General features: G+C 36.3%; 1 protein-coding gene and 1 non-coding gene across 3 annotated transcripts in view; one reads left to right on the top strand and one right to left on the bottom strand.

The window, feature by feature from the left end:
• Nucleotides 1-16,313: 16,313 nt before the first annotated feature.
• TRNAS-CGA (transfer RNA serine (anticodon CGA)) lies at nt 16,314-16,395 on the bottom strand. Its single transcript has one exon. It is a non-coding gene; the product is annotated as a tRNA-Ser (tRNA).
• Nucleotides 16,396-16,701: 306 nt separating this feature from the next.
• Nucleotides 16,702-26,726, top strand: part of LOC108364077 (leukocyte elastase inhibitor-like) — a 12,713-nt gene continuing 2,688 nt past the window's right edge. Inside the window, exon 1 of one of the 2 annotated variants that reach the window (XM_017617639.1) lies at nt 16,702-16,744. In XM_017617639.1, coding sequence (XP_017473128.1) covers nt 16,717-16,744 — 28 coding nt within the window. In that variant the 5' untranslated portion in view covers nt 16,702-16,716. Of the gene's footprint in view, nt 16,807-26,726 lie in introns of both variants that reach the window. The other variant, XM_017617640.1, reaches the window with a different exon arrangement.

The following is a 26,726-nucleotide window of genomic DNA, read 5'->3' as shown; positions in this document are numbered from 1 at the left end:
CGTTAGCTGGGTAGGGTTTCCACGTTCACTCTGCTAGAGCTAAGTTGGGCTATTGTCGTGCGAGTCTCTCGAGGCAGACAAAGCTGTCTCGTCCACATCGGGTAATTGTGTGCCCAAACCGGCATTCACAGGTCGAGAGTCTATATAACTCAAGGTCGACTCCCTTGTCTTTGTCCCAGGCGCTGTCGGCTGGCGACTTGAGGACCCTGTCGCGGCTCTGTACTCGATTGACAATTACGGTTGTATGCGCTGAGAAGGAGAGTTCACAGTCGAGGACTTTCGGACTATCCGCCGAAGGAATTGGTTCGCCACCGGCATGAGTACCCAGCTGCAGTCCGACTGCCTTTGTCCACGTGGTAAAAAGAGTTGCCGTAGATTTCGTAGAGAAGTTGTGAGAGGCAGCAGTTTACTTTCGAGCACAAGTCATCAATTCCATTCCTAAACGCCATTATCGAGCAATCGTCGGCATAAGAGACAATCTAGACTCATTCTGGTGGTTGAGGGAGCTGCGATATAAAAATTATAAAAATTAAACAGCACCCACCCTATGGTCCCCCGCTTAATTTTCCTCGATTTGCTGATTTGGTCTCTGAAAAGGACTGACGAATGTCGACCACTTAGATGATTCGCCGACCACCGTTTGAGTCCCTGTGGAGAGAGGAAGCCTCAATGTCTTCTAGTATAGTGGAGTGGTTGATGATATCAAATGCCTTTGCTCTCTCACAGGGCGGTTTCGGTTAAGTCCGCGAGTTATCTGGGTGTTTATGGGTTGGCGTTATGTGCTGTTGTGCTGTACACTTTACGGATCCCATGCTGATGCCTCGCCTGGGTCAGATGGTTTGTGTAGTTCGGGAGTAGCACGGCCCCAAGGAAGTTTCGCTGATGTTATACGCTTACGTCTGACCGATATTGATGTCCATCAATTCAGACGCTTGCTTGTTGTGTTTGACATCTTGCTCTCGTCCTTAAATTGCTTGCCAGCAGCACTTGAGGGTAAGGCAAAGAAACATTGTTGACAGCAGTTGGACTTGCTACAAAGTGCTGGTCTAAATTAAGCTACTTTCATTTAGTCACCGGGAACTAGTAGAACGCAGAACTGTAAATCACCGGATTCCGGCCGGAGTGCCTTTTTATGTCGTCCGAAAACCATCTACAGACATAGTATGTTATGCTCGGCAAGTAATCTTCGGATGCTATTGTAGGGAACACTCGGAATATAAACTTGCTGGAAGCAGAGCCACATCAGACGGCATGGCGGCATCGAACTCACAAAGAAGATCAATACCTATTTCGCCTAAGCACTAGACCCGACGTTGTGTAAACAGCTTGTTGATCACATTTACTTAGAAACAATCGTTAACTTGACCAATCGCAGAATAGATTCAGCTACCTCTGGCGTTAGTAAAGTATCGACCCCGATACCCAATATATGTTCCACCAGTCTACACCACACCAACCACGGCTTTACCTATACTGTACTGTGTACAATACTGTCACCAGAATTACGAGTAGTTAGAGCGGTTCACCTGCCAAATCCTTGATCGCGTTAACACGGACCTGAACTTGGCTGTGGGTAAAACAAAATATGCAAACACAGCAGGTGGCAAGAGCACTTGACGTTGTTTAACCCAACGTACCATGGTGACCGTGTGTAAATTGAACAATAAAGAGTTGTGTTGATCTGCTTATGGGATTTTGATAGTTGTCCGAACTTTCTGTTTTCAGTTTCGGAAAAGGGGATTATGCTTAGAGGATCCGTCAAATTTTGTTTGCGTTATGTTTCATATCCAAAGTAAGATCGTTGGACTACTCATTAGTCTTATTTATTGCTATCCATCAAGCTACATAGCGGTCTTCAAATCGAAAAAAACGAAAAACCAAATCGTTCTTATTGTAAAATGTAAGGCGCGCTTCCAGTGTTTTAGACGTGCGTACGATCCGAGACCAAATATCAACTCAAATCACTACACTAATGCAGCCAAGATACTCACGGGCCTTTTTGTAGCAAAAAATGTGCTCAACGTTTAACAGACTGACAACGTTTACGCCCCTCGAAATTCCAGCTGCTCTCTCAGAGCACTGAGGCATCGATATATGGAGCTGAAGTTGGAAGCGTGACGTATTTGCGTAATAAAAAGTGAGAGGCCGAAAAACATGAGTGCGATGAGCCCGAAATTTCATCAGAAAGTTAGGCAACTTGCCGAAGGTTTCAGTACCAGATTTCTCACCCTATTGAATGGCAACAACGCAAAATATTTACTCGCGCCACCAGTCTAAGACGCGGTGTTGATGTACCACCCCCGGCTATGACGAGGACAGATTAGGGACTATGCGGCTAAAAAAGAACAAAGTTGCTGCAGCTGACGGCCTGCCAGCTGAGCTATTCAAGTGCCGCGGCGAAAAGCCGATAAGGTGAATGCATCAACTCTTATGCCAAATATGAACGCATGCCGGATGACTGGAATTAAGTGTGCTCTGCCTGATCTACAATCCACTGTGGTATCAGTCTTCTTAATATGGCGTCTATAGTCTTATCGCGCGTATTGTGTGAAACGCTAAAGGTCACCGGCCACAAACATATTTGGGCCTTATCAGTGTGGCCTTAGACCTGGTAAATCCGGCTTGGACCAGGTATTCGCCATGTACCAAATCCTTTGAAAATCGCGAGAAGACAATCGTCACACCATCCACTTTATTTGTCGACTTAAAAGGTGAAAAAGCGGCGACTCTCATTCGTGTGGTTTCCTTAATCTGATGTTTGGGAAGGTAAAATTTTGTACAAGAGTGTGCAATTGCCGTCGTATGTTGATGAAATGGACATCATCGGCCTTTTCCAAATTGGATAATGAAGCAAACCGAATGGGTCTGGTGGTGAACGAGGATAAGAGAATTATCTCCTGTCATCAAACAGTGTGTAGCGCATTCGCTTCTCGGCACTCATGTCACTATTTGCAGTTAGAATTTCGAGAATGTAGAGAATTTCGTTTACTTGGGAACTATCATGAACACCAATAATAATGTCAGCCTTGAAATCCAACGCAGAATCCCTCTTGCCAACAAGTGCTACTTTGGACTTAGTAGGCAATTGAGAAGTACTGTCCTCTCCCGACGTACGAAAACCACACCCTACCTAAATGCAAGTCACTTATTACGCCGTGCTGTCTACGATGCAGAATCATGGACAATGGAAACATCTGGTGAAGTGGCTCTCGGAGTTTTCGAGAGAAAGATTCTACGAAAGACTTACATGAACATATTACAGCGAATCAAACTATAGCGACACCGCTGGCTCGCTCATGTCGTTCGAATGAATACTAACGCTACAGCTCTGAAAGTATTCCACCAAGTAGAGAAGGACTTGACAGAAGAGAAACGACTGGAGCGCTTTGTTGAACTCGGCAAAAATTGCCTAGACGGTTACAGTCCAAACAAGAAGTATGCTGCTGAAGTTCCTAAACTTTTTACTGTCACATACATACGTACACATGTTTGGATGCTTTTAGCAAACATTATTGATAGCAGCTCTTAACTAAATAGTTTTACTTTGTATTGTGGTCTGCCCAATTTTCCGGTGTTTACTGAACTCAACGATTTTCACCATTCAACGCCTTCTGCAATTTCTGTCTTTTTCTACCGACCTCTTCTCTGACCGCGACCGTCGCATGGCCAACCAAAAAAAGCGCCGATGGCGACCAAATGTGCCGAAAGTGATTTATATAGCCACGATAATCGCTACTACTATTTTGCCATTGTGTTTCCGATCAATTGTTGTTGTTCGTGTTTTTGGTGTGCTTGCTACTGCTTAGACTATTTCCTGTTGTTGCAGCAACAGGCGGAACACTGATGGACCAACTTGGTCGATATCAATATGTGTGTGTTGTATGTACACATGGAATAACCACTGTACAATCTATCTGTAAATATGAATGAAAGCCGTTTTGGTGTGGAATCCTCGTGGGCGCAACGCCACGCATTTCGTTATTGTTAATTGGCCCTTTTTCGCGGGTTTTGAATTGTTCAGCTGCGAAGGTGTTATTGTTGAATACTCATAGCTTCCATAGTTGCTTCCACTATGGCGCTGTTGGGTATTTTGTTGCTTCGATCGGCGAAGAATTATTACGGCTTGTCACCTTATTTCGGGCGATTTACGGTAAAATTTATCGTTGATGATCAACAATAAAAAATGTGTCGTTGGCAGCACGAAATCGAGTCGAGGCAGATTTTTTTTTTATGAGGCATAAGGAGCAATTCCTTGCAGATGGATAATTTAACTCATAAGTGTCAAATTAGGTTCAATGCGGCACGGGTAACAGGATTTTCATTTTGATTTATTATCTGGGTTGCATATTAAAATATGGAAAAATATTATAATTTTTGTACAAATAAGGACATAGAAAGGGATTTGTAGCGATTTTGTATTGCAAAAACGAGAATAAACTAAAATGGGAGAAGTCTTTTTTACATAGTATGTACATACATAGCCACATATGTACATATGTATGTAGATATTTTAGAACTAATTGAACTTCTGCTATACTTATTTAATTTGAAAAAATCACCATTCTGGTAATTTTTTGAGATTTCAAACGTAGTTTTTCTAAAACGATCGGACCCGACGAAACTGGTACTAGATAAAGACCAGGTGGCTGTAATATTTCCTTCTCAGAGGAAACGTTTGTTCGTATATCGTTTTAACAATGACAATGTGTTGGCGCGACGAAAATTGCTGGCGGCAGAGATTTAAGCACTTGTGTCCTTTCAATGCTACAGGATAGTACGTCACCGTTACCTTTGTTGAAGAGATTCTATAATGTTGAGTTCCCTGAGACTGAAAGCTGGTTTGATTCCATCGCTGAGACCGGACTCACACATTTTAGAAACTTCACTGATTGCTCCAAAACTGACTCTGGGTCATGATCTGGGGTCTCTTTCGAGGTTCATGGAGATAAGCTTCACTTTTCTGTAGGGGAATATGCTTCGGTCTTCCAGGCTGAGGTAATTGCAATACTCAAAGCCTACTAAGGACTACGTGGTGGAACATAGGTGGAGGGGAAACAGTTTACATGACTGCAGTGACAACCAAGCTGCACTTAAGGCATTGACCAGCCCTCTATTTAAGTACTTCCAAACTAGTTCGGCAATGCAAATCTCGACTAAAATACGATGGTGAACATAACGAGGTTGTTTTACTCTGGGTGCCAGGTCACTCTAGAGTACCTGGTTATGTGATATCTGATCATTTGGCCAGAGTTGCCTCAGGTCAAGCATTCCTCGTTCCGCAACCAGTTTTAGCACTCCCACCTTCGGTAATCGAAGCCACCATCAGAAACTGGGTGAATACTTCGCTCAGGAATTGCTGAGAGGCATCGAGGTGATGCAGGTGGGCAAAACTTATGTTGCCTTCAATCTCACAAGTTCCATTTAATTTTTTGCTCTCACTGAGCAGACGACGCTGCAGACAACTTGCTGAACTGCTGACTGGTCACATCACGTGGCACAAACACCTGACTGTGATAGGTGTAAATGACAAGTGCATTTGCCTATCTTGCCTTGAAGAAGATGAGACGGCGGAACACTTTTTGTGCTTCTTGCTTGCTTGGTTATTTATCATCGATTTTTTTACACTCGTCCTTTTCTCTATTGTCAGTTTCTGAATTAAAGGTTTGGCGTAAAAAGCTTAGCCGTTTTGATGTTTTAAAAATGTGATAAATATTTTTCGCCTTTAAAACTTGGAGCGATTAAAATTAAAATGAACAAATAAACTATTTTACACATCGTCACCTGAAATGCAAAAAGACGTAACAACATCGTAGATGAAATGGAAAAAGCCATGACTAATATTTCAATTTTTTTTTTTCAAAAAATGGTGTGGGGAGTTGTAATTCGATGAAATACATCATATAAATCTAAAAGTTAATTTTGAATTTTTTATTAGTTATGACTTTTTGCATTTCAACGATGATCTTTGTTACGTCTTTTTGAATTTCAGGTGACGATATACTCCACGTGCAAAGTCATGAGTGAGCCGAACATTTGATGAGTTTATGGTGAAGATAATGTAAATAATGCTCGCGCTCGCAGTGCTCTTAAAATATATAACTCTTCCGAGCGAAAGATTATTTTGATGTATTTACGAGCTCTATTTTTGAAAACCTACAAGTGTGTAATCACATTATTTTTATAAATAGAACACAATAAAATATTTTGCTTTTATTTTGGCCACTCTGAGTTTAGTTTTTGAATTCACCCGCGATGCAAATTTACATGGTTAGATCTAATTTTCACATTTAATTTTTTTACGAGCTTTGGGGATATTTAGAAATGTATCAGCAGGGGGTACACCGAAACCAGTAAATTTTTTAAAAATTTTGGGAACCTCTGGTCTACGGTATGCACCGTCGATAGAACTTTACTTCTCGATCGTCTACTGAGTTAGAAATAGCATTATCAATCTCCTCCTTTTGATTATGTATTGGATTTTAAGGCTGACATCAGTATCGGTCGAATTGCTGATTTCCAAATGAATGATGTTCTCTATTTTTCTGAAATAATTGCTGCCAACAATGGCATGAGTGTCGAGACGTGAATGCGCTGACTATTGATGACTCTAGATCCTCTTTCACCTTTGCTGACATATCGAACTTGAGAAAGCCAGAAAAATTTGTGCTGTTGAAGACGACGATGATGTCAATGCCATCTTTATTTCTTATAAAAGATTGCACCTGAGCGATTTAGTGATGTAGCTTTTATTTTCTTTACCATTACCAGATTATAGGAGTCGCACGATAGGCGGGAGAGGTGGGTGCTGCTCAACGTTTTTATCAGGGACGTGAACCGGATGAAAAATTTGGTCGGTTCGGTTCAGCGGTTCGAACCGTTGTTGCACTTTTGGATTGGTTCGTCAAAGCGGTTTTTTGGTCTTTGAACCTGGGTTTCGGTTCGGTTCAACGGTTCAAAAAAAAAAACAAACAAATAACGCGCAAATTTAAATGTCAAGTGTCAAGTGCAACAACGCGCAAGGTTAAGGGTCAAGTGAGATGGGCTGCATTTACATTTGATATTGTCACATGGTAAAAAAACATGGTAGGTATTACCATGTTTAACAAAAAGAAAACAAAGTGCGTACATTTATCTATCGAAAATTGGTTGAAACGAACCTTTAAACCTTTAAAGAAAGTGGTTCGGTTTTCGGTTCGGATCAAACATTTGTGGAAAATTTCGGTTCGGTTAATTAATAGAAAAAGCGGGTTTCCGGTTCCAAACCGGTTCGGTTCAAAACCGGTTCACGTCCCTGGTTTTTATACACTGTTGCTTCCTCGTATAGGCAGTTTTTTTCGTTCTCTCTCGGGTATTTTTCAAGATTTGTCCTATGAAGAACAGTTAATGGTGGACTTACTATGTCTGAGGCCAAACCGAAAAGATCTAATAGTTCATAGGTTATAAACGCAAAGCTTAATAGACGGAATCAATAATATTTAGTGCCTTTCGTTTGGCTTATGCTGCCCACATTTATATTCCAGTCGTCTGCTGTATTCCCTTTACCAGGCGATGCGTTCATTCACCCTGCCGCCGTATTTGAATAACTCAGCACTAGTAAAGTTTGTTGTTTTTAGACGACAGATTGCTATTCGTCATAATCGGATGCTGGGTCATCGACTCGGGCGTATTTTCTTGGGGACTCGGCTTTATCCTGTCACTCTTCTCTACTGTTTGTTCTTACAGGAGTTCTCACTGGTCTTGTAATTTTCAGTAAGTCAACTAACTACCGGCAGGTATTCACACTCACGTATTTCGGCCTCTCTCTTATTTACATAGTATTCGCCACCCTCTTCAGCTCCCTATATCGATCCCACATATCCTGCAGTTTTTTGTTGAACTCGCTAATATCCAAGTATTGGTTTACTAGTTTTTCTTTAAAATATTTTTTTGTTTAATAAAAATGGATGGAGATCTATAACCTAAAATACTTAACAGCGTTGGTACTTCGTTACGACCGTAGTAAATTTGCTACGATTTTTCAAAAATGTTAAAGTTTGCTATCCCACTACTGGAAACCATGGGCCAAATATAGTAAAATTGTGTATTTAATTTTTCGCTCTGACGTCAGTAATTCAAAAATGATTTCAAAAATTCAGTGAAATGTGCTTAGAGAAGAGGAAATCCTGTAGAATTTAAAATATTCAAGCTTTTGGTGCAGAAGAACTGGTAAGTATCGAAAATGTCCTTTTCAAATTGTATCCCTGAAATTTCGCAATATGTGTTTTTGAAAACGTTATATGTTAAACTCGATAACATCCACGAATTTACTTATTTAAAGTCTTAGTAATTTTCTGCAGTTCAGCTTCAAAACACCTTTCTAATGATATTCTTTATACCTTAGAAGCATAGTTTAGCTGTAAAAGGGATCTAAAAAAACATCTTTGCCTTTATATATAAGGTGTTCTTTCAAAGTTATCTTAACGATGGAGATTATAGCACGTATATATCGGAAGGGTCTATCTGGAATTGCACTTTAAATAATAGCCGCACTCAATAGATTTTCTTGTCATTACCCAGCAAATTGGAGCTCTGAACAGAGTCCGATTATAGTATCAATTTTATTCTGAACAAATGCTAAATTCAAAAGCAACGATACATCGTGATGGACTATTTTGAAAGGTACTCAATAGCAAAAATTTCAGCCAGTTGACTGAATTGGTGCGATAAGCTTGAAATTTCGATCTTTATGAAGTTTGGGCATAGTTCATGGTGTCCGCAGAGGTTAAAAAAATTAGAAAGTTCAGAAGTGTACATATGTGCATACATATACAGATACATATGTATGTATATACACTCAAGGAACCTGCTACATGTTCATAGGTGAACCTGCGCTTAAGTACGCTTGAAAACACTGAACATCAGCGTGAGCAGCCAGTATCTAGCAGTGTTTATGTATCCAATAGGCGATCTGCCAAGCGGCTTAAACAAATCTCATGTCAAACTTGCATACCAAACCAATAATGCAATTGTTGTTGTTGCTGAATTAGCTACAAGTTGTATAATAATGCATTATTGTTCCTTTCTCTCCTTCGTTGGCTGGCAAACATGGTTTAATCGCTAAGCCGTTTGCTGAGCCGTTGAAAGATGGGTGTCGATTTGAACCAGCCAACGCCTTCCCCTTTCTGCTTAAGGTACGTTTAATACATACGTAGTACGTACACACCTGTTATTAATTCCAAAATATTTTAGCGATGTATGGAATTCTCATTAGTGGTAAATCGCGTGAGAGACATCAAGGGATGAGAGTACGTATGTATGTTGAGGTGTGCCCATCGGAGATAGAGGCGCAACATACATACATATGTAGGTATTTGCTTAGATATGCAATCAAAAATGAATAGTAAATTCAATTAACGCAAATTGTTTGTATAACATGAAAGCAAGTACATGCATGGCTTTTTGCATATATACATACTAGGGTGGTAAAAAAAGTAAAGTCGGAATTTTAATCGACCCCCTAGTATTGTTCTAAAGCGAAAAAATTTACCTTGTTTGTTTTTTTTATCAAAAAATATTTAGAGGTCACTCAAAGCGCTCAAAGCTCTCCATGTATTTTATGGCATGGAAGTCTTTTGAAGAGAAACAAAGTTCGCCGATTTGAAAAAATTGATATTTACCAATTAAAAAAAAAATTCACCAAAATAAAAATTTTTTTCATATAAAATACGTTGAAAGCTTTGAGCCCTTTGAGCGACTTCGAAAATTTTTTTGATTTCGAAAAAACGGATATATTTTTTGGATATAGGACAATACTAGGAATGAGAACATTAATATTTACTTCTTCAAATGCATTTTTGGGCCACCCTGATGCATACATACAATAGATATAGGCTGATTGTATCTCTCAGTATTTGTGTGCACTGACAGTTGGAAAAAAAAAATCATTTTAGGGGGCATAGGTCGGAGTATTCAAGATAAGGGTATTCAAAATTTTCCGAAGCAATCCAAAGGTATACCATATGTATGTATGCATGTATCTTATATATCAAAACTGGCTGACTATTTGAGAATACAACCTTACCAAATTCTCTGACTTCGGGGGAGAGAGCTTTTTCACTTAGCAAGCAACTGAGAATTTGGCGGGTTTAATGAGCAAATGTCCATGACAAGGAAAGGTAGCTATTCAACTCCAAAGCCAGTCAATTGGTAGAACGAGCTGTGATGATCTCAACGGAATAGAAATGATGTAGAATTTGAAGAACGCCGAAGGAGATATGTACATGCAAAAAATTGCGCAAGAGGCTTATGAATAAAATAGCAAAGTTGTTGCCTTCAAACCGCTCTCCACTGATGCTGATAAAAATCCTTGGAGTACCGTTTATAAGAGCATGATTTCTAAAATCGAAATAACACTGCAAACAAATTTCGTTTTTTTATTGGGAGACATTTTTCGCACCCAGTTTTCTCAACACAAACAAGTCTTCCTGCCACGTATCCAAAATAACAACACTGACTTAGAAGTGGTCGCATCGGGAGAAATTATTGCTGTATTCAACAGGATTGGAAGTAATAAGGCGCCTGTACTCGATGGTGCCCCGAATGTTGCTCTGAAAATAGGAATCAAAGAAGATGAGAATGTCCGCGCAACCAATACAGTAAAGCTTAAACAGGATTATGAAAAGCCAGACGTATGAAAAGCGCTATAACTGCATATGTACATAGTACATTCACTAAACACCGGACACCTGGTTTACCAGTATCCTAAGAATTAGTGTTTTCTTGATATCTGGAGAAAGAACCTAAAGTGTGTTATTCTCATCCGCCTAATTCAATTCACATTCTCCACTCACTTAAACGGTTGTCAGCAACTTTTGATTTTCAAAAAGCACCAAAAACTTGGAAAAAAGCGCTTTACCAAACTAAAAGCACCAAATTTTTTTAATCAAAGGATGCTTTTTTCATAACAGTTTGTATTTAACAAAAACAAAAATATTTACAAAGATGCATACATAAATTAATAAACAAAACTTTTTCGCTCATAACGATTGAAAAGCCACATGCTATAATGACTCATGCTTACGACGTAATACTGAAGTACTGCACATTAAAACTGATATATCTCAAGAAAGAAAAATCGAGTCCCAACAAACGAAATCATGCCCTAAGTAGAAATGAGCAAAAAAAAATTATGTTTTCATTATATAACCTCAAATATCGCAAAAACACGTGTTCTTGGCAATCTGGGGGTAGAATATCTAAAAATTCTAGTACTAGAGCAATTGTACGATGTGTTTCACTCAGGTGGTACAAAAATAAAAATGTTTAAAAATAATTAGAAAAGAAAAAAAGAAATACTTAACTTACTCGCATATCTACTAGCATTTTCAAGGCGAATAGAATTGAACAAGGTGGGTTTGCAAGTTCAGCTTTTTATCAATCATGGTTGTATTTAAATTCATTTAAATTTGTAGATTTTTGTAAATTCAGTGCTGCCACAGCTTTGAATATTTAAAAATTATTTCAGGTCTTAACTATATCGGAGTAATTTGAGTTCAGAAAAAAGCACTAAAAAAGGCACTAGGCACTAAATAATTTTTTTAGGCGTTTTAATTTTCAAAAAGCTCTAAATCTAGTGCTTAAAGCACCAAGTTGGCAACTATGGTTGTCAGAGCCATCATAACTCTTTTACATCATTCATAGCTACATACCTCAGTGCTAGTGTATGATATAGAGATGCCGTTTTAAATCGATTAAATTGAAGATTGATTAATCGAGCCCTTCCGACTCGATTTTTTGTAGTTTTTAGTTCCGAGTCGATCCGTGAATCGATCCAAAAAAAATCGAGAATCGACATTCGATTTTCTGTCAATTCATGCATATAACATTGCATTAGAAAGTCTAGAAAATTTTAATAAAATTTCAATTTGCACCTAGTAAAAAAATTGCAGGGGGCTAGTTTATATAACAAAAGATAGCTAAAGCGCAAAGTTTGGAGCAAAATCATATTGAAAAATGGAAGCATTTAAAAGCATGTACGCGAGCGGCAGAGTACTAGTTAATATTAATAATATTTTCAGGAAAAATTTCGAGGATGCAATTTTGTAGCTCATTCAATTTTAGTATAATAAAGTGGCTTCAAAATATCGTAGATTTTTGGAATTTTTTTTTTTGCTGGTAGGCACTTTATTCATATGAAAATTTTGTCGAGCATACTTTGTATAGAAGAAAATCCGCTATAAACCGCCGACTTCACAAAAATGAGAAGGTTATCAATTCATCGGAATATTTTTTTTTACCTCGGATCGTGAAGAAATTAACGATAATCTTAAATTTGTATATAAGGATTGAAGTCGGTTTTGTTTTTGCTTAAAAATTGTTTGTTTAAAATAGCGGTTAATTTTGAAATAAATCCAAATTTTCCAAAATTTTACCATTTTCCTAAGCAGGGCTAAAAATTGATGAAGTGTCTGTTGAATGTTCTTTTAGGTATTAAACTTCATCTCCTCCTTGTGTGAAAAGTCACACAAAAAAAAAATTGTCAACCATTCTTGTAGCTTGTTTTTTAAACGAAGTTCATATATCTTCTTCACAATTCCTATCGAATCAATACACTACGAAAATTGTGAAATTCGATGCAAAAAATTCATTTGTTTGCGAAATATTTTAAAACTAACGTTTCTTACCCTCATATGTGACTTTTCACACATAAGGCTGTTTCTTGTATTTTTCTATAAAAATTCGCTTGTTGTACATAATAATAATAATAATAATAATAATAATAATAATAATAATAATAATAGATTGCCGCTTACACATATATGTAGTGTTTGGCCGAGCTTCTCCTCCGACTTGTGGCGTGCACCTTGATGTTGAACAGCGATTGTATTTTTATAAGAAGCTGTTTTTCATGGCAGAAATGCACTCGGCGGTTTGCAATTGCCTACCGAGTGGCGACCGCTGTTAATAAAAAACCTTTTTACTAAATTTTTTTGCGATTTTGCTTTGACCAGGGCTTGAACCCAGGCGCTGCGGAGTGGAAGCCCCTTTATATACATATACACCCCCATGCTTCAAAAGCAAGCAAACGAACATTTCATAAACACCACTTCAACAGTAGATTTTCCAGAGAACCCAGCTAGCAAAAAAACGTATATTTTACGAACATTATATTTTACGATTGATTCTCGATCGACAAAAAGTTAGAGAAAGGTTCGTAAACGATAAAACAAAAAACAAAAATAATAGAAAGAGGTTTGTACATCGTAATTTGTCACCACAAGAAAAAGTTTTCATTTTGTTGGAAATTTTTCTTGAACCATAATATGTTAGTAGGCGCTCCACAATTTCAAGCGAAAAAGTATTCGAAAACGAATCGTAAATGGCTATCATAAACGACTTTTCATCCGGTTTTTCTTCGAGAAAATATCCAGTTACAAGCTCGTTTACGATGATTTTGCTGGCTGGGAAGAGACGTACTCGTACATACATTCATGTACATATTTACATATCTGTGTAATGTACCTATTCGAACAACTCATCGCCAGCCTACAACGACTAATTAGCATATTAAGCCGTAATTAGTTGTACTATGTAATTAATTTGATGTTGTTGCTGACGGCATTGGCGGTTGGTGCGGCCATGACAGTGGCAGTGGCAATGGCAATTAAACTGTTGGTAGGCAATTGTTGATTTGTTATTGTTACGAGTGTTGTGTATGCACATTTATGCATTGGTTTGTAATTAAAATGCGCCACACACACATTCATCCATACATACATATATTCTAGCAGTAAATCTGGGTTCGACAGCTTTGATTGCCACAAGCTTTAGCAGCAAACCTATCAGGTAGCTTGAAAAGCAGTTACAGCAAAGATATGAACATCGAAGCAGCTTAATATTGCCTACTTTAGCTGCAGCAAACAACGGTTTTTTTATCGTTCAGATTAATTTCATTTTATTTGTTGCAGCGGATTTTGATGCAACACGGTTGTTGCATGTTGCTATCCGCGCAGCAAAATTACAAAACTCAATTTATGCTTGTGTTGGTGCGCAAGCGAGTAGTTGGGTGTATGTGTGTGTGTGTGTGTAAACTGCGCGGCATTTACATTTTGTTAATTTGCAATTGTTACAGACGGTCTCAGCTCAGCTCATGCAACAGCGGCAGTGACAGCAGAAGAGGAGGCGGCAACATGCAAACGCTGTAGAGAGATGTTGCTGTGTTTTAATTTGTTACTGATGCGTCCTCTAAACGTGTATATTCAAGCGAGCTAGCCTGTATACGTAAGCATATAAGTACCACAAGTATTTGGCTTGCAACTTTTGCACGTTCTTCACTAAAGTCTTTTGTTTCATTTGCTGCCTACTGCTAATTGCTGCATAAATGCTACACCAACAACAGCAAGCACTACACACATATCTAAATGCATTTGCGTGCATTGCAAATCGGCTTGAGTTCATTCATTACATTGCCTTCTTTCTTCGTTTCATGCTATTTTTAATTGTACATATATAAATACTATACATATATATATACAAACATATGTCGTAATTATGTACATATATGCAACTGCCGCTCCTCGTTTTCAGCTGCAACGCCTTCTTAACTCCGTTTTGGTTTAATGAGCAAAAATTCAACTAATACTTCCCATATACCAAACGAAAGGAAATACAATTTCGCAACAATTTGTTGCCTTAAAACACTCAGTTTTTAGTAAATTTATATAAANTACTTGAATTTTTGACTAAAAAAACTAAATCAAAATCATTCCAGCGGTTTTCAAACATTTTCCAAATAAAAAAAATTTTTGCAAATTTTGCAACAATTTGTTGCCTTAAAACACTCAGTTTTTAGTAAATTTATATAAAATTTGTACACAATAGTATTTCTATTACTCTAAAAAACTTATATTCCGAAAATCAAAGTTATGTCTGCAAAAGCTAAGTTGCTAAAGCACTTTAAAGGCTCAAAATTGATCCCAAACTGATCACTTATAAAAATAATAGATACGCGTTTTTGTGAAGCTCTTCAAATTACAGCCACAACATTTGAACAAGGCATCCATACCGAATCGTAAGGCCGAGGCCACGCAATGAGCGGCTGAGCGGTGAGCGGCTTAAAATTGGAATATATGAAATACTACTGAAGTGGCCACGCAATGAGCGGCATTTCTGTATACCGTCCACCGCTCAGCTCGTTGCGTGGCCTCGGCCTAAGACGTATTCTGCGACTAAACAGAAAACACGGCTACATGTGTGTATGAAAATAAAGATACAATTGCGAAAAATGTATGTACATTAGGGCGGGTCAATTTGTATGGCATATTTTTTTTACTATAGGCGTAGAGGATTCTACGTGTACTTCTACGCGAATTTGCCGAAGAAACCATGGGTCTAAAATCAATTTGGAGCTTGCCAAATTGCGAAAATAAGTTTCCCTTACTAAGCAATTTGCTGTAGTTTCGTAAAGAAGCGCTTTAATTTTTTATAAAAACATGGTATAGGAGGTTTCTGGTGTGAGTAATTTATTTCTAGGCTTATCTTATTTCTTAAACATCCGTCAGAGGGCGCAAAAGTGAAAATTTTCACATTTTATTATTTATTTTTTTTTTCATACAACTAAAATTCAGTACAGAATACATATGTACATATGTAGTATGTATAAGAAATTAAAATTTCTTAAACATTTCCATTTCAAATCGAATTTTTACTAAATTAATTAGAGTCACTGACAAAATTTAGTATCCGGTGATTTTTTTGAAATATTCATCTGTGGACTGTCTGTAGATAATGAGTGAAAATATATACCTATGTACATACATATGTAAGCATTTGGTATTGAACTTTAGTTGTAAGAAAAAAATTCAAGAAGTAAAATATACAAATACAAATACCAAAAAACCCCTTATAGCATGTTTTTATACCTAATTTAGGCACTTATTTACAACACTACAGTAAATTGATAAGTAAAATATACCTAGTTTCGCAATCTGGCAAACTCCAAATTGATTTTAGCGCCATAGTTTCTTGCATTGCACGTAAAATCCTTCTATGACCCGCCCTAATGTACATAAATGCGTAAATACATATGTATATCGTATTCAATGCAGTATATTCTCTTAAATACAAATATTTAAATATGCAACAATAAGAGTTTTCCATTGAACATTTTTTTAAACTTTATATGTTTTTCCATTTATCTAACCATTTTTTACACTTAGCAACAAAAAATGCAGAAAAAGTAAGCAAAATTATTAATAAAAAGATTATTGTTTAGCACAACTCTTAAAAACTGAGAAAAAGAATTTATTTCTTTTTATTAAAAAAGAAATTAGTACCGCAGCCGGTAGGATTCGAACCTACGCTCCCAGAGGGAATCTGATTTCGAGTCAGACGCCTTAACCACTCGGCCACGACTGCTTCGAAGTAAAAGCCGCCAAAGTGCACACACGATGCCGTCCCATTATTTCCTATGTAGCGGATAGGATTTTTGTAAATAAGTACGTGCATATTGTATGTACATATGTACATACATACTTATCTGTACCTACATACTAGATACGAATAATCTAAAGAATGCAAACAAATGTTAACAACAAACTTTAAAAGTTTACTTTACCAAGAAAAAATAATAACAAATGATAATAAGTAACAACAAAAATATTGTGTACCCATAGATAAGATGCAAAAATGCGGCAATGCCGCTTATGAAAGGGAAATTACGATTTCTTTGTCAATGGTATGGACAAACAGCAAAACAGTCAATTCAGTTAAGTTCAGTGTCGAAGCGCGTATTTTATAGTTAACAGTGATTTTCGAGTCGTAATAAAGGTAGAAAATAAGGAACTTGAGAAGCTTTAAAGCGAATGTTTTTACTGAAACATTTTAAGCTAGTTTTAAATGAAAAGCTAATGTGTTTTTATTAATTTGGCTACAGTGAAGACGTGACGTAATTTTGTCTGAAATCTTGTGTAATTTCTTCTGAGAAGCGGATATGCTTGTGTGGCTTCTAACTCTAACTTAAAAGTTTAAACGCATCTCCTGAAAAAGCATTTTTCTAAGTTAACATATCTTCGGCTCTGTTTGCCGTAATTCCACACTCCAAAGAAATGAACAGAGATAAGAGATAGGAGATTAAAAATTAAGATTAGAATTGAGAATCAAATTAGGATTAAGATGTACTTAGATGTAGATTTAGACGAACATAACTATAAAACTGAAGATTAAAGTTGCAAATAGATTGAAAGCAAAGCTGAGGATGGAGATGAAGTTTTAGCTGAAGGCGAATTGCATGCAACTGACAACATACACAACATCTTCATCTCCGGTTTTGCTCGCACTTTGCTAACTTTCGCAAAAAAATAATTTGTTTACCACGGCAACGTTTTTCGCCTTCAGATACTGTAAACATACTGTTGTGATACTGTTAAGCATATGAAATTATAGCATGTTGAATTTTCATACATCTTCCCATAAAAAGTTTAACAGATGCAGAGATACCAAGGGGGGTTTTTCCCATTTTGATGCCTTTTTAATATAAAAACCCACCGAAAAGGAGGAAAGCGGCAACTCCACCATTCACATACATGTCAAAAGTATGAATTTTAAAAATTAAAAACAATAAACAAACAAATTCAAAACAAAGAAATTCTTTGTACTAGAACTTTTTAAATTGAAGCCACTCACGTTTAGTGGACAATAAAAATACGAAGAACTATGATAACAAACCAACAACAAGACATTACAGAACATTTTAATGAGCTTTATATCACGTTTAAGTAAAAATAAGCCTATATTTTCCAAGCTGGCAAAGAAATGAAAATGTGTATTTTTTGTTGTTTACACAAAGACTTGCCAAATATACATATAAGTCAAAATTATAGAAGGCATGTATACTTCTCCCTTTCATTTTTTCATACAGTTTATGCTTCTTTCTGGCTTTTACAAAAATGCAGGGATACCGCACTTATTTCGGTACAATATGATCGTAATGTATTTTCAATTCGAAATCAAACAAAAACATCCCACGAAAATGTTTGCGATTTTAGAACCATTAGTGAATATTTGCAAACTACTGCAAATAATAGAGTGCCATATCTTACAAAGTTCAGAGTATTAACGAAACAAACAAGCATTTTATGGCTTCATGTTTCCTTCAAACCGCATTGCTATTTTTTCTAACTTTTCCTTTTGTTTAGCGCTGTAACCTATTAAGTTATATCTTTTAATTTATACATGTGAACTATTTTCAATGAGCATTTTTTCATTTGCTCCAGAATTTTGGGTACATTTTCTTATAGTACCTCTCATTCTTTTTTATATTACATATATACACTCCGAAGTTCGGGATAGTATTTTGAATATACCAGCAATATATGTAAAAGTAGTGTCGGCTGCTGTAGAGCATTACGCAGAGCCTGAGTTCAAGCCCAGTTTTTCTAATAGTGGTTTCCCCTCTGTTGGTAATAGTAAACCTCCGAGTGTATTCTGTCATGGAAACAACTTCTCATTAAAATACAATTGCCGTTCGGAGTCGGCGTAAAACTGTCCTTTACTTTGTGTGACAAAATCACGCACGCCGCATATCGGAGGAGAAGCTAGGCCAAACACTAACATATTGTTCAAGCGATATACATATTCGTCGTTTAAAGTACAAAAGCGCGTATCGTGGTTCTGCAAAACCTCGGAACTGAAATTTGTGCCAAAAAAGATATTTGGTCATCGGAAGCTCCTGACATCAAGCCCTTAGCCATTTATAATAAAATATCGATATAATAAAATATCGACTTAGACATAAGGAGAGAAGATTATTAAGTTTAAAAGAGAGAACCGTTTTAAATTGGGACCAGTTTCACTCTCTCCTATAAAATTTAGGCAACCTCCTATACGAGGTTTTGCATTTCCTTGATGCGCGGTTTTGTGCTTTAAACGAAGATATGTAGAAGTATTGCATACATATTTTGGTGCCTTTTCAAGTATAAAATCCACTGAGAAACGGAAGAAAACGGCATCCCTATAATTTCAAGTTATGCCAAACGTTTCGTAAACAAGCAATTCTGAACAAAAAACTGTTTTTCCACAAAGATGTTTAAATGGAAGCATTACAAATATGGAAAAATAGCAATCCACAAGGCTTTATTGGCAGTAGGTCCTTTTTAAAGCACATTTAACAAAAAAATAAGCTTCTAGTTTCGAAGCTAACACAAAATAAAATGCTTTTATTTGTTGTTTACAAAAAAAAATATTGTCTAGTATACAAGTCAAAATTGTTAAATATATATCGCTTTCATTCATTTCTTCATAGAGTTGGTGCTTCTTTTATAGGAAAATTCATACGGCTTATGAACAGATTCATACCATGTAAATGCACCATAAGATTTAAAAATTAAAAAAATAAATAAAAAATTTAACATTTTAAATTGAAAAAGTTAACTGCACTTCTGTATCCAAAGAAAAATAAAAAAATGTCGCTTACGTTATACATATGTATATGATCTCAATATATTTTGTCTTGTAAATAAAATCGCAGATATTAACCTAGCCAGCAAAAAACCCGAAAAAGTATCCAAAAACGAAAAAAAAGTTGATGAAATGCGGATTTTTGTCCGTTTACCCATTCCATTGTCGAATACTTTGACGATCCATTTTTCCACTAACACCGCAGAAACATACATATGTACAGACAGGAACCGAAAATTGTTTTGAAACAGATACGTTTTTGACTTTTTTTTTTGAAATTGGTCTTATTGAAATTTTCGATCAATACGATTTCTTCTGCACTTCACAGATGCTTTTTCATGGTTCGAAAAAAAGTATCAGTAAACGTAGAATACGTGGTAATATTAAGATTGAGTTTTAAACCCATTTCAAGTTCTACCCATCTTTTACTAGGGGTCTTCTCAGGCGAAGCTTTTTTATTTAAATTTTATAGAGACTTACGTTGGTGGCATGAAGCTTTTGCCTGAAAAGACCCCTAGTATATATTTCCGAAGAATCATTTTCTAGAATATGTCAATACTCTAACAACCTTTCAAATTGCACGAAAATATTTTCCATGAAATTTTACTACATATGTCTTAACCTTTAATTTCGCTCAGACATTTATTTTAACCATTTTTACTTAGGCCGGGACATAAAAACTTTAGTAGGCCATAAATAAAAAAAATACGAGCCAACTTTTGCAAATCCATCGAGTGTTTTAATATTGGATGGGTATACTTTCAGAAAATATGAGCAAAGTCCGGACTGGTTTCGGCTGTCGCACAGTGTTATATGTGATGTTTTATACAATTAGATGCATACATACGAGTATATTATGTAACGCTAGATAAGTATCTAAATTTAAAAGGACTATTTAGACTAAGTACATACGCACAGAAAAACCGAAAAATTATATCTAAAATAAAACTTGAGTCAGGTCATGTCAAGGAAATCAACAAAATCTTAAGGAATAAAGTGAATAAATAACATATTTATATAAGTATATGTATGTATATTTAGTCAACGATTATATTAAGTTTACATACATGTGTACATCTGCTTACGAATACCAACTTACTGACTCATAAATTACGTATGAAATAATGTTTGATGTTAAATGGGTAATATGTATGCTTCGACTTTCTACAGAGCAGATAAATACGTGTCTGATGCGCACCTTTTCCCATATACATATACATACATACATACAAACATAAAGTTAGATACATATAGGTATGCGTAAATATGTATATTTTTGTTGAAAATCGTATTTTACTTGTTTTTTCCCGCAATCACCCACGCATTTAACCACCCATGCACCCATTTGAGCTACTGGCGGCTACCCGACGCATTTTGGATCGATAAAATTCGTCTACGTAAGGTTTATATTTACTATGTTCAGTATGTAGTGGCGAAAAGAATATATACATATATATTTATATATGCATTTAGTAGGATTTGTTGCTGTAGAAACATTTGTTTTGAATGTGTATAAGAGGCTACAGAGCATTTAGCAGCGTACATACATATATACACTGGCGGCAGATATAATAGACTCGTCGTACTTTGAAGAGTTTTGGCTATATTTCTTTAGTTTATTTTATGTTTAATATTTTTTATAAAAGCCCAGGTAGTTATACAACAAGCACCATTAAAATCGGATTTTCAAACTTTGAACAAAAATTATAAAAATTCGAAAAATTTCCACTTTTTGTTCAGAATTTTTAGAAAAATACAATGCTGACGATACTAGACATTCTCTTCCATATAAAAAAAATTGTCGAGCGCTCTTTGTATGGGAAAGTAGTATAAGTTCGGGCGAAACTGATCTTTATATACCCGGCGTAGGTATCAAATATCGTCGCTTCAACTTCCTCTAAACTACCTTTGCATGATGGGCTAGGGGGGTTTTTCAAATTTTTTCGATAATTTGCTGAATTAGAGTTAATAAAATAATTAAACCAAGTTTGGTAGAAATCCCTAATGTGGTTACCGAGATATACCTTGTAGTCATAAAGTGGGCGGTGCCACGCCCAATTCCTAAAAGTCTATAGCAGTTTTATTTATTAATAAGAGATTATTGTAACTATGAACTTGGAGCGTGCTCAATTATTGAAATATCGGAGTTTTCGGATGTCTGAAATTCACCGTTATACAGGAAGTGGGTGTAATTTTATTCCGATTTGAATAATTTTCAACGAATTTATTCCTTGTACTAAGGTTATTAAGTGCACCGAGTTTGGTAGAAATTGATGAATCAGTTACCGAGATACACATTTGTAGTCATAAGGGGCGGCGCCACGCCCATTATCCAAAAATATATAATAATCTAATTTTGTACAAAGTGGTTATAAATTTTGACTCAATTAGCGTCAGTAGTCACTGATTTATCGTAGTCTTCGTGTTTCTGTAAATTATCGTTATATGGGAGGTGGGTGGGGTTTATTGATCGATTTCAAAGATTTTCAACAGATTCCTTAGCTAGGGCCTAGGCAAGGTTCGTACCGAGCTTGGTAAGGATTGGTGAAGCGGCTACAAGATACAGCATTTCATCATAAGTGGGCGGGTTAACGCCCATTTTCCAAAAATTTCATAATAATATTATTTTTTACCAAAATTCGACTTTACATACTCATTTTCAACAATTCGGATCCAATATATACTGAAATATCGTAGTTCCTGCATTTCTCGAAAACACTGTTATAAGGTAAGTGGGCGTGGTTACAGCCTGATTTTGCCCATTTTCAATACCAGCCTACCTTGGATAAATGTAAACCTACATACCGAATTTCATTGAGATATCTAAATTTTTGCTCGATATATCGTGTACACGGACGGGCGGACAGACGGACGGACAGACAGACATGGCTTAATCGACTTCTCTATTCATTCTGAACATTTATGTATACATTTTTCTATATCTATCTCGGTTCGTTTTGGCTGTTACAAACAACCGTTATGTGAACAAAGTTAATATACCCTTGTGCACAAGTGCGCTCGGGTATAAAAATTCGTGACACCGTCAGCAAAAAAAAACTTAAAAATCAACGTTATTTTGTGGCCAAATGAAACTTGCTCTTTATTATACTAAAATTGAATTGGCTACAAAACTGCACATAAAATTCTGAATAGAAAGTTTGAAATTTTGATGAAAATTGGTCGAATTCTTATAATTTTTATACAAAGTTTGAAAAGTGGATTTATATGGCGTTTGTTGTATAAGTATTAAACATAAAATAAATCAAAGAAATATAGCCAAAACTGTTCAAAGTAAGGAGAGTCTATTATATCTGCCGCCACAGTATATATAGAAAAGACAAAATTGTTCTAAATCAAAAATTAATTTTTTTTTATAAATAAAATACGTTTTTAAAAACAATTTTTCTGAAAATCATCTCAGATGATAGAAAAGTTTAAGCTTAAAAGGTGGGAGGTTCCATAAGAAACTGAACCTTTGAGTAAAACTGCCAAACTGAAGCCAAGTCCTTCTCCACTTGTTCTTTCCATCGCAGAGGATTTTTTTTTGAGCTATTGTCAAATCGGTCTAGCTCACGTAAATTTTATTAATTTCCGAAATATTTTGGGGGAAGTTTAAAACAATTTTTTTTGAAGTTGTTGTTTGATTTTTTCATGGTGAATGAAGTTGAACATTTGAAAGCCTAGCTGTAGCTAAACCTGCACAGGTGTTTTATGTTATATTTTATTGTATTTTCGTTTCCACCAATAAAAGTCGCCTTTTAATTGCCACTCCCTCTTTTCGTGTACGATTCTAAAATAGAGGTAAACCGGCTAGAAAATTCTTTGTGCGTTTCTTAAAATGTCACACTTTTGTAAGGAAAAATAGGCACATTCTCTGCCCTTTAAGCCGTTGTGAGGGAAGATGGTTGCCCTGAAAATCAAATAGTTGTTAAAAATGACAATATTATGAAATGCGTGAGCTAAATAGGGATAAGTAGGCAAAAACATGCACTTTTTCAGGACTGAGTGTAACATGAAACATTTTTTTTTTGCACCGTGGAAGGGCAACATTTCTTGTAAGAAACGAAATCCCCATTAGCTTTTAGCAGACTCGGCTTGGAATGACGTCAGAGGCACCTTTTTTTAATTTTTTTTTTGGTTTTGGATTTTCTTAATTACGAACAGGCAACTGTGAAGTGAAGGACAAAATCGAACGATGAAGAAAATTAATTCAAGTTGAACATTTGAAGACTTATTTACAGAATGGCTGTAGCTGAGTGTGAATAGACGCTTTATTTTATTTGCTAACTTTCACAGAAGGTCCGGGTTTAAATCCCGTCAGAGGCAACATGTTAAGATGAAAAATTTTTTTTTTGTGTCTCCGAACTATGAAAAAGCATCTGCGAAGTGCAGAACATAAAATTAAAACGAAAAATTCGGAAAAAGATCACCAAAACATCGTTGAAAATATCAACAATGGCATTGTTAATATTAAACAAAAATCACTCTGATTCCTTTTCAAATTTGAATTTGGGATTATTTTAGGTTGATTTTGTTCTCGGTGTACAAATTTATTAAAGATTTATATATTAATTATTCCTATAAAAGAAATACTTAAAAACTTTTTATTTAATTTTAATACTTAACCATCGTGATCCGTTCCGGTACTTGTAATATGCATCTATACCCACTCGGTTACAACAGCATTGCGCAAAAAGCATATTTTTTAAACTTTTTTATTTTCAATTGAAATTGCTTTCCACTATCCACCTCAGTGGATATCAATCTCGAAAATGCACCTTGTTCTGTGAAAAGTACATATATGCCACGTGACGCTTTAAACATTTATAAATAGAATTTATAAGTATAATTTTTTTCATTCAAAAAAATCCTAGGGAGTGAGAGATTAATAAAGAAAACAATTTTGGACAACCTTACTGCACAGTCATTAATTGTTACATTGCTAGGCACCGCGGCATAGTTGAACCGTGGGAAATGAAGCGGCTGATATTCCCGAAAGAAAAAAGTCTGCACAGGGATTCATAGGCTAGAGACCCCCCTTAGGATGAGCAACATTGCTTGATAGGAACGGAAAAGTAGAGCAGACAACATCAACAAGGAGAATCCAAGCACAACTTCACCTTCACTAGGCACGAAGTAAAAAGTGTTTCAGGCTTTCTTACTTACCTCTTCTGGGTAATGGTAATGAAGCACTTGTGCAGCTTATGTCGAGAGAAAAAGTAAACAGCAGAGTAGATTGTGTACCAGTGCGGAGACCTTTGATTCGCTACCTAGGATCATTATACGCAGAAGCACATGACCCAAATAGCATGCAGCAAAGTGACCCCGCGAAGTTCCTTACAGATAAGTGGATCTAAGTAGATCTTTACCCAAATAGACGTTCATTACAAATGATCGTCGCTGGTTGTAGTTGCTACTTGACCTTTTCCCCCCTCTAAATATTCAACTTATCTAACCAATCTAGAAGTTAAGCCAAGAAAACTGCTTGAGAATATGTTGCTAATATAAATTTTAATTCCCATGAATTTCTCTACCAAAAACCAATGGATCGATTTCGAACGTTTTAAAATGTTTAGGGACTACTTGCAGCCTACGAGCCTAAGAACGGCTTATACATACATATATGCAAAAAATTTGCACTTGCGAAATCTAACTTCCTTTTACTCCTTGTCAATAATCCCTCCACGTTCTTATTTGCATACGTACATACATATGTACATATTCAATTATTTGTTTCAAATTATTGCAAGCTGTCGAAATTGCCAAAACTCAAGCTTCTAAAAATACCACACACACACAAAAGTTCATTGAACTAAAATGCCCAGACCACAAAGGTGCGATTGCGAATGCGCCAGTAGGATAAGACAAATAGCCTCCACACATACACAACGTGCGGGTCTATGTCGATGGAACTGCGAGTCGAATTGAAACAAAATAAAATTGCACGAAAAAAGGATCAACGTGACCAACGAATGAGAAAGTCTCACAGGACTACAACAAATGGCTTGATGGCTGGCTGGCGGGCTGGTTGAATTTGTTGTGTCTGGCCGCAGCGGGCGCACAACTAACTAAAGCCTCACGTAAAATACAGCAGCGGACACTCAGTCTTACAAACGAACGCATTACGCACGAAAGGCTGTTAGGATAAAGAGCCGAAAGGTTCTTGACATGACCAACACGCACGCACGCACACCGATAGAGAACACGTTCTTGTCAGTGAACCGACAGACAGTTGGTTAGGCGGCAGTGTAGGCGGTCGAGAGGCTTTCCAGACAGAAAACTACATAATGCATATACATGCATAAAGCTTTTAAGTAAATGCATACATACATATGTAACTACATATGAAAGTATATAGAAAGAAATATTAGTACGAGTGGATACATATGTGATATTTGGTTGCTTATGTAACTATATAAGGGCAATACTTTCATATCCAATATGCTCATGGATATGCGTTCAATTAATGGCCGATAGGATAATGAACCATCGAATTGCACTTACTATTGTAGACACAAGAGAAAATAGTCTAGATCTAGATAAATAAATGCCAATTGAAATATGTACAAGCGTACGTGCACCGTTATTTATTTTTGACCCCTCGGTTATCCGATGATTTATTTAAATAAAAAAAATTGCTTTAATGTTCAATTGATATAAGTGTAATCCAGTAGCACTTTAATTTTTTAGGATGCCGGGTGTACTAGGAAATTTTTGCAAAGAAAATATATTCTCTGATTAAATTAATGACCACATACTGGTATTTTAAGGACGTCTGAATTCGTTTTTTTCTGTACGGAAGAAGGGACAGATTTTTACCTCAACAATTTCAGACAGACGAGAAAATTGCGGTTTGACTTCGGTTTGATACGCACACATAGAAACTTACCTACTTACAAATATTTTATTATTACCAGACGAATAGTAACGACGGGAGTTTTGCGATAGGCATACTTGAACGGAAATTTCAGAAAAGTCTGCGAATGGGCACATACCCAATCATATTCCAGGCGGAAGTTTTCGCAACGGACGTCTGTGTTGTCGAATATCTTCGAAGAAGGACCAACCCACCAAAAATGGGTTATTGATATGGTCCTAAAGGTGATATATAACTAGTAATTTTTAGCAAAAAAAAAACCGACTTCAACTCTCATATAAAAAAAAAAATATATATATATATCTCATGATCCGCTGATCGGATCTTAACCAGATTAGTATGGGACCACCTCTGAGACACTACCTTTCCGATGCAAAAAGAATTATCGAAATCGGTTGACGTGGTCCAAAGTTAT

The sequence above is a fragment of the Rhagoletis zephyria genome, unplaced genomic scaffold (genome assembly GCF_001687245.7).
Source record: "Rhagoletis zephyria isolate East Lansing unplaced genomic scaffold, Rhagoletis_zephyria_1.1 Rzeph_scaffold_01457, whole genome shotgun sequence".
NCBI classification, from domain to species: domain Eukaryota; kingdom Metazoa; phylum Arthropoda; class Insecta; order Diptera; family Tephritidae; genus Rhagoletis; species Rhagoletis zephyria.
This window is presented reverse-complemented; position numbering and strand designations above follow the sequence as displayed.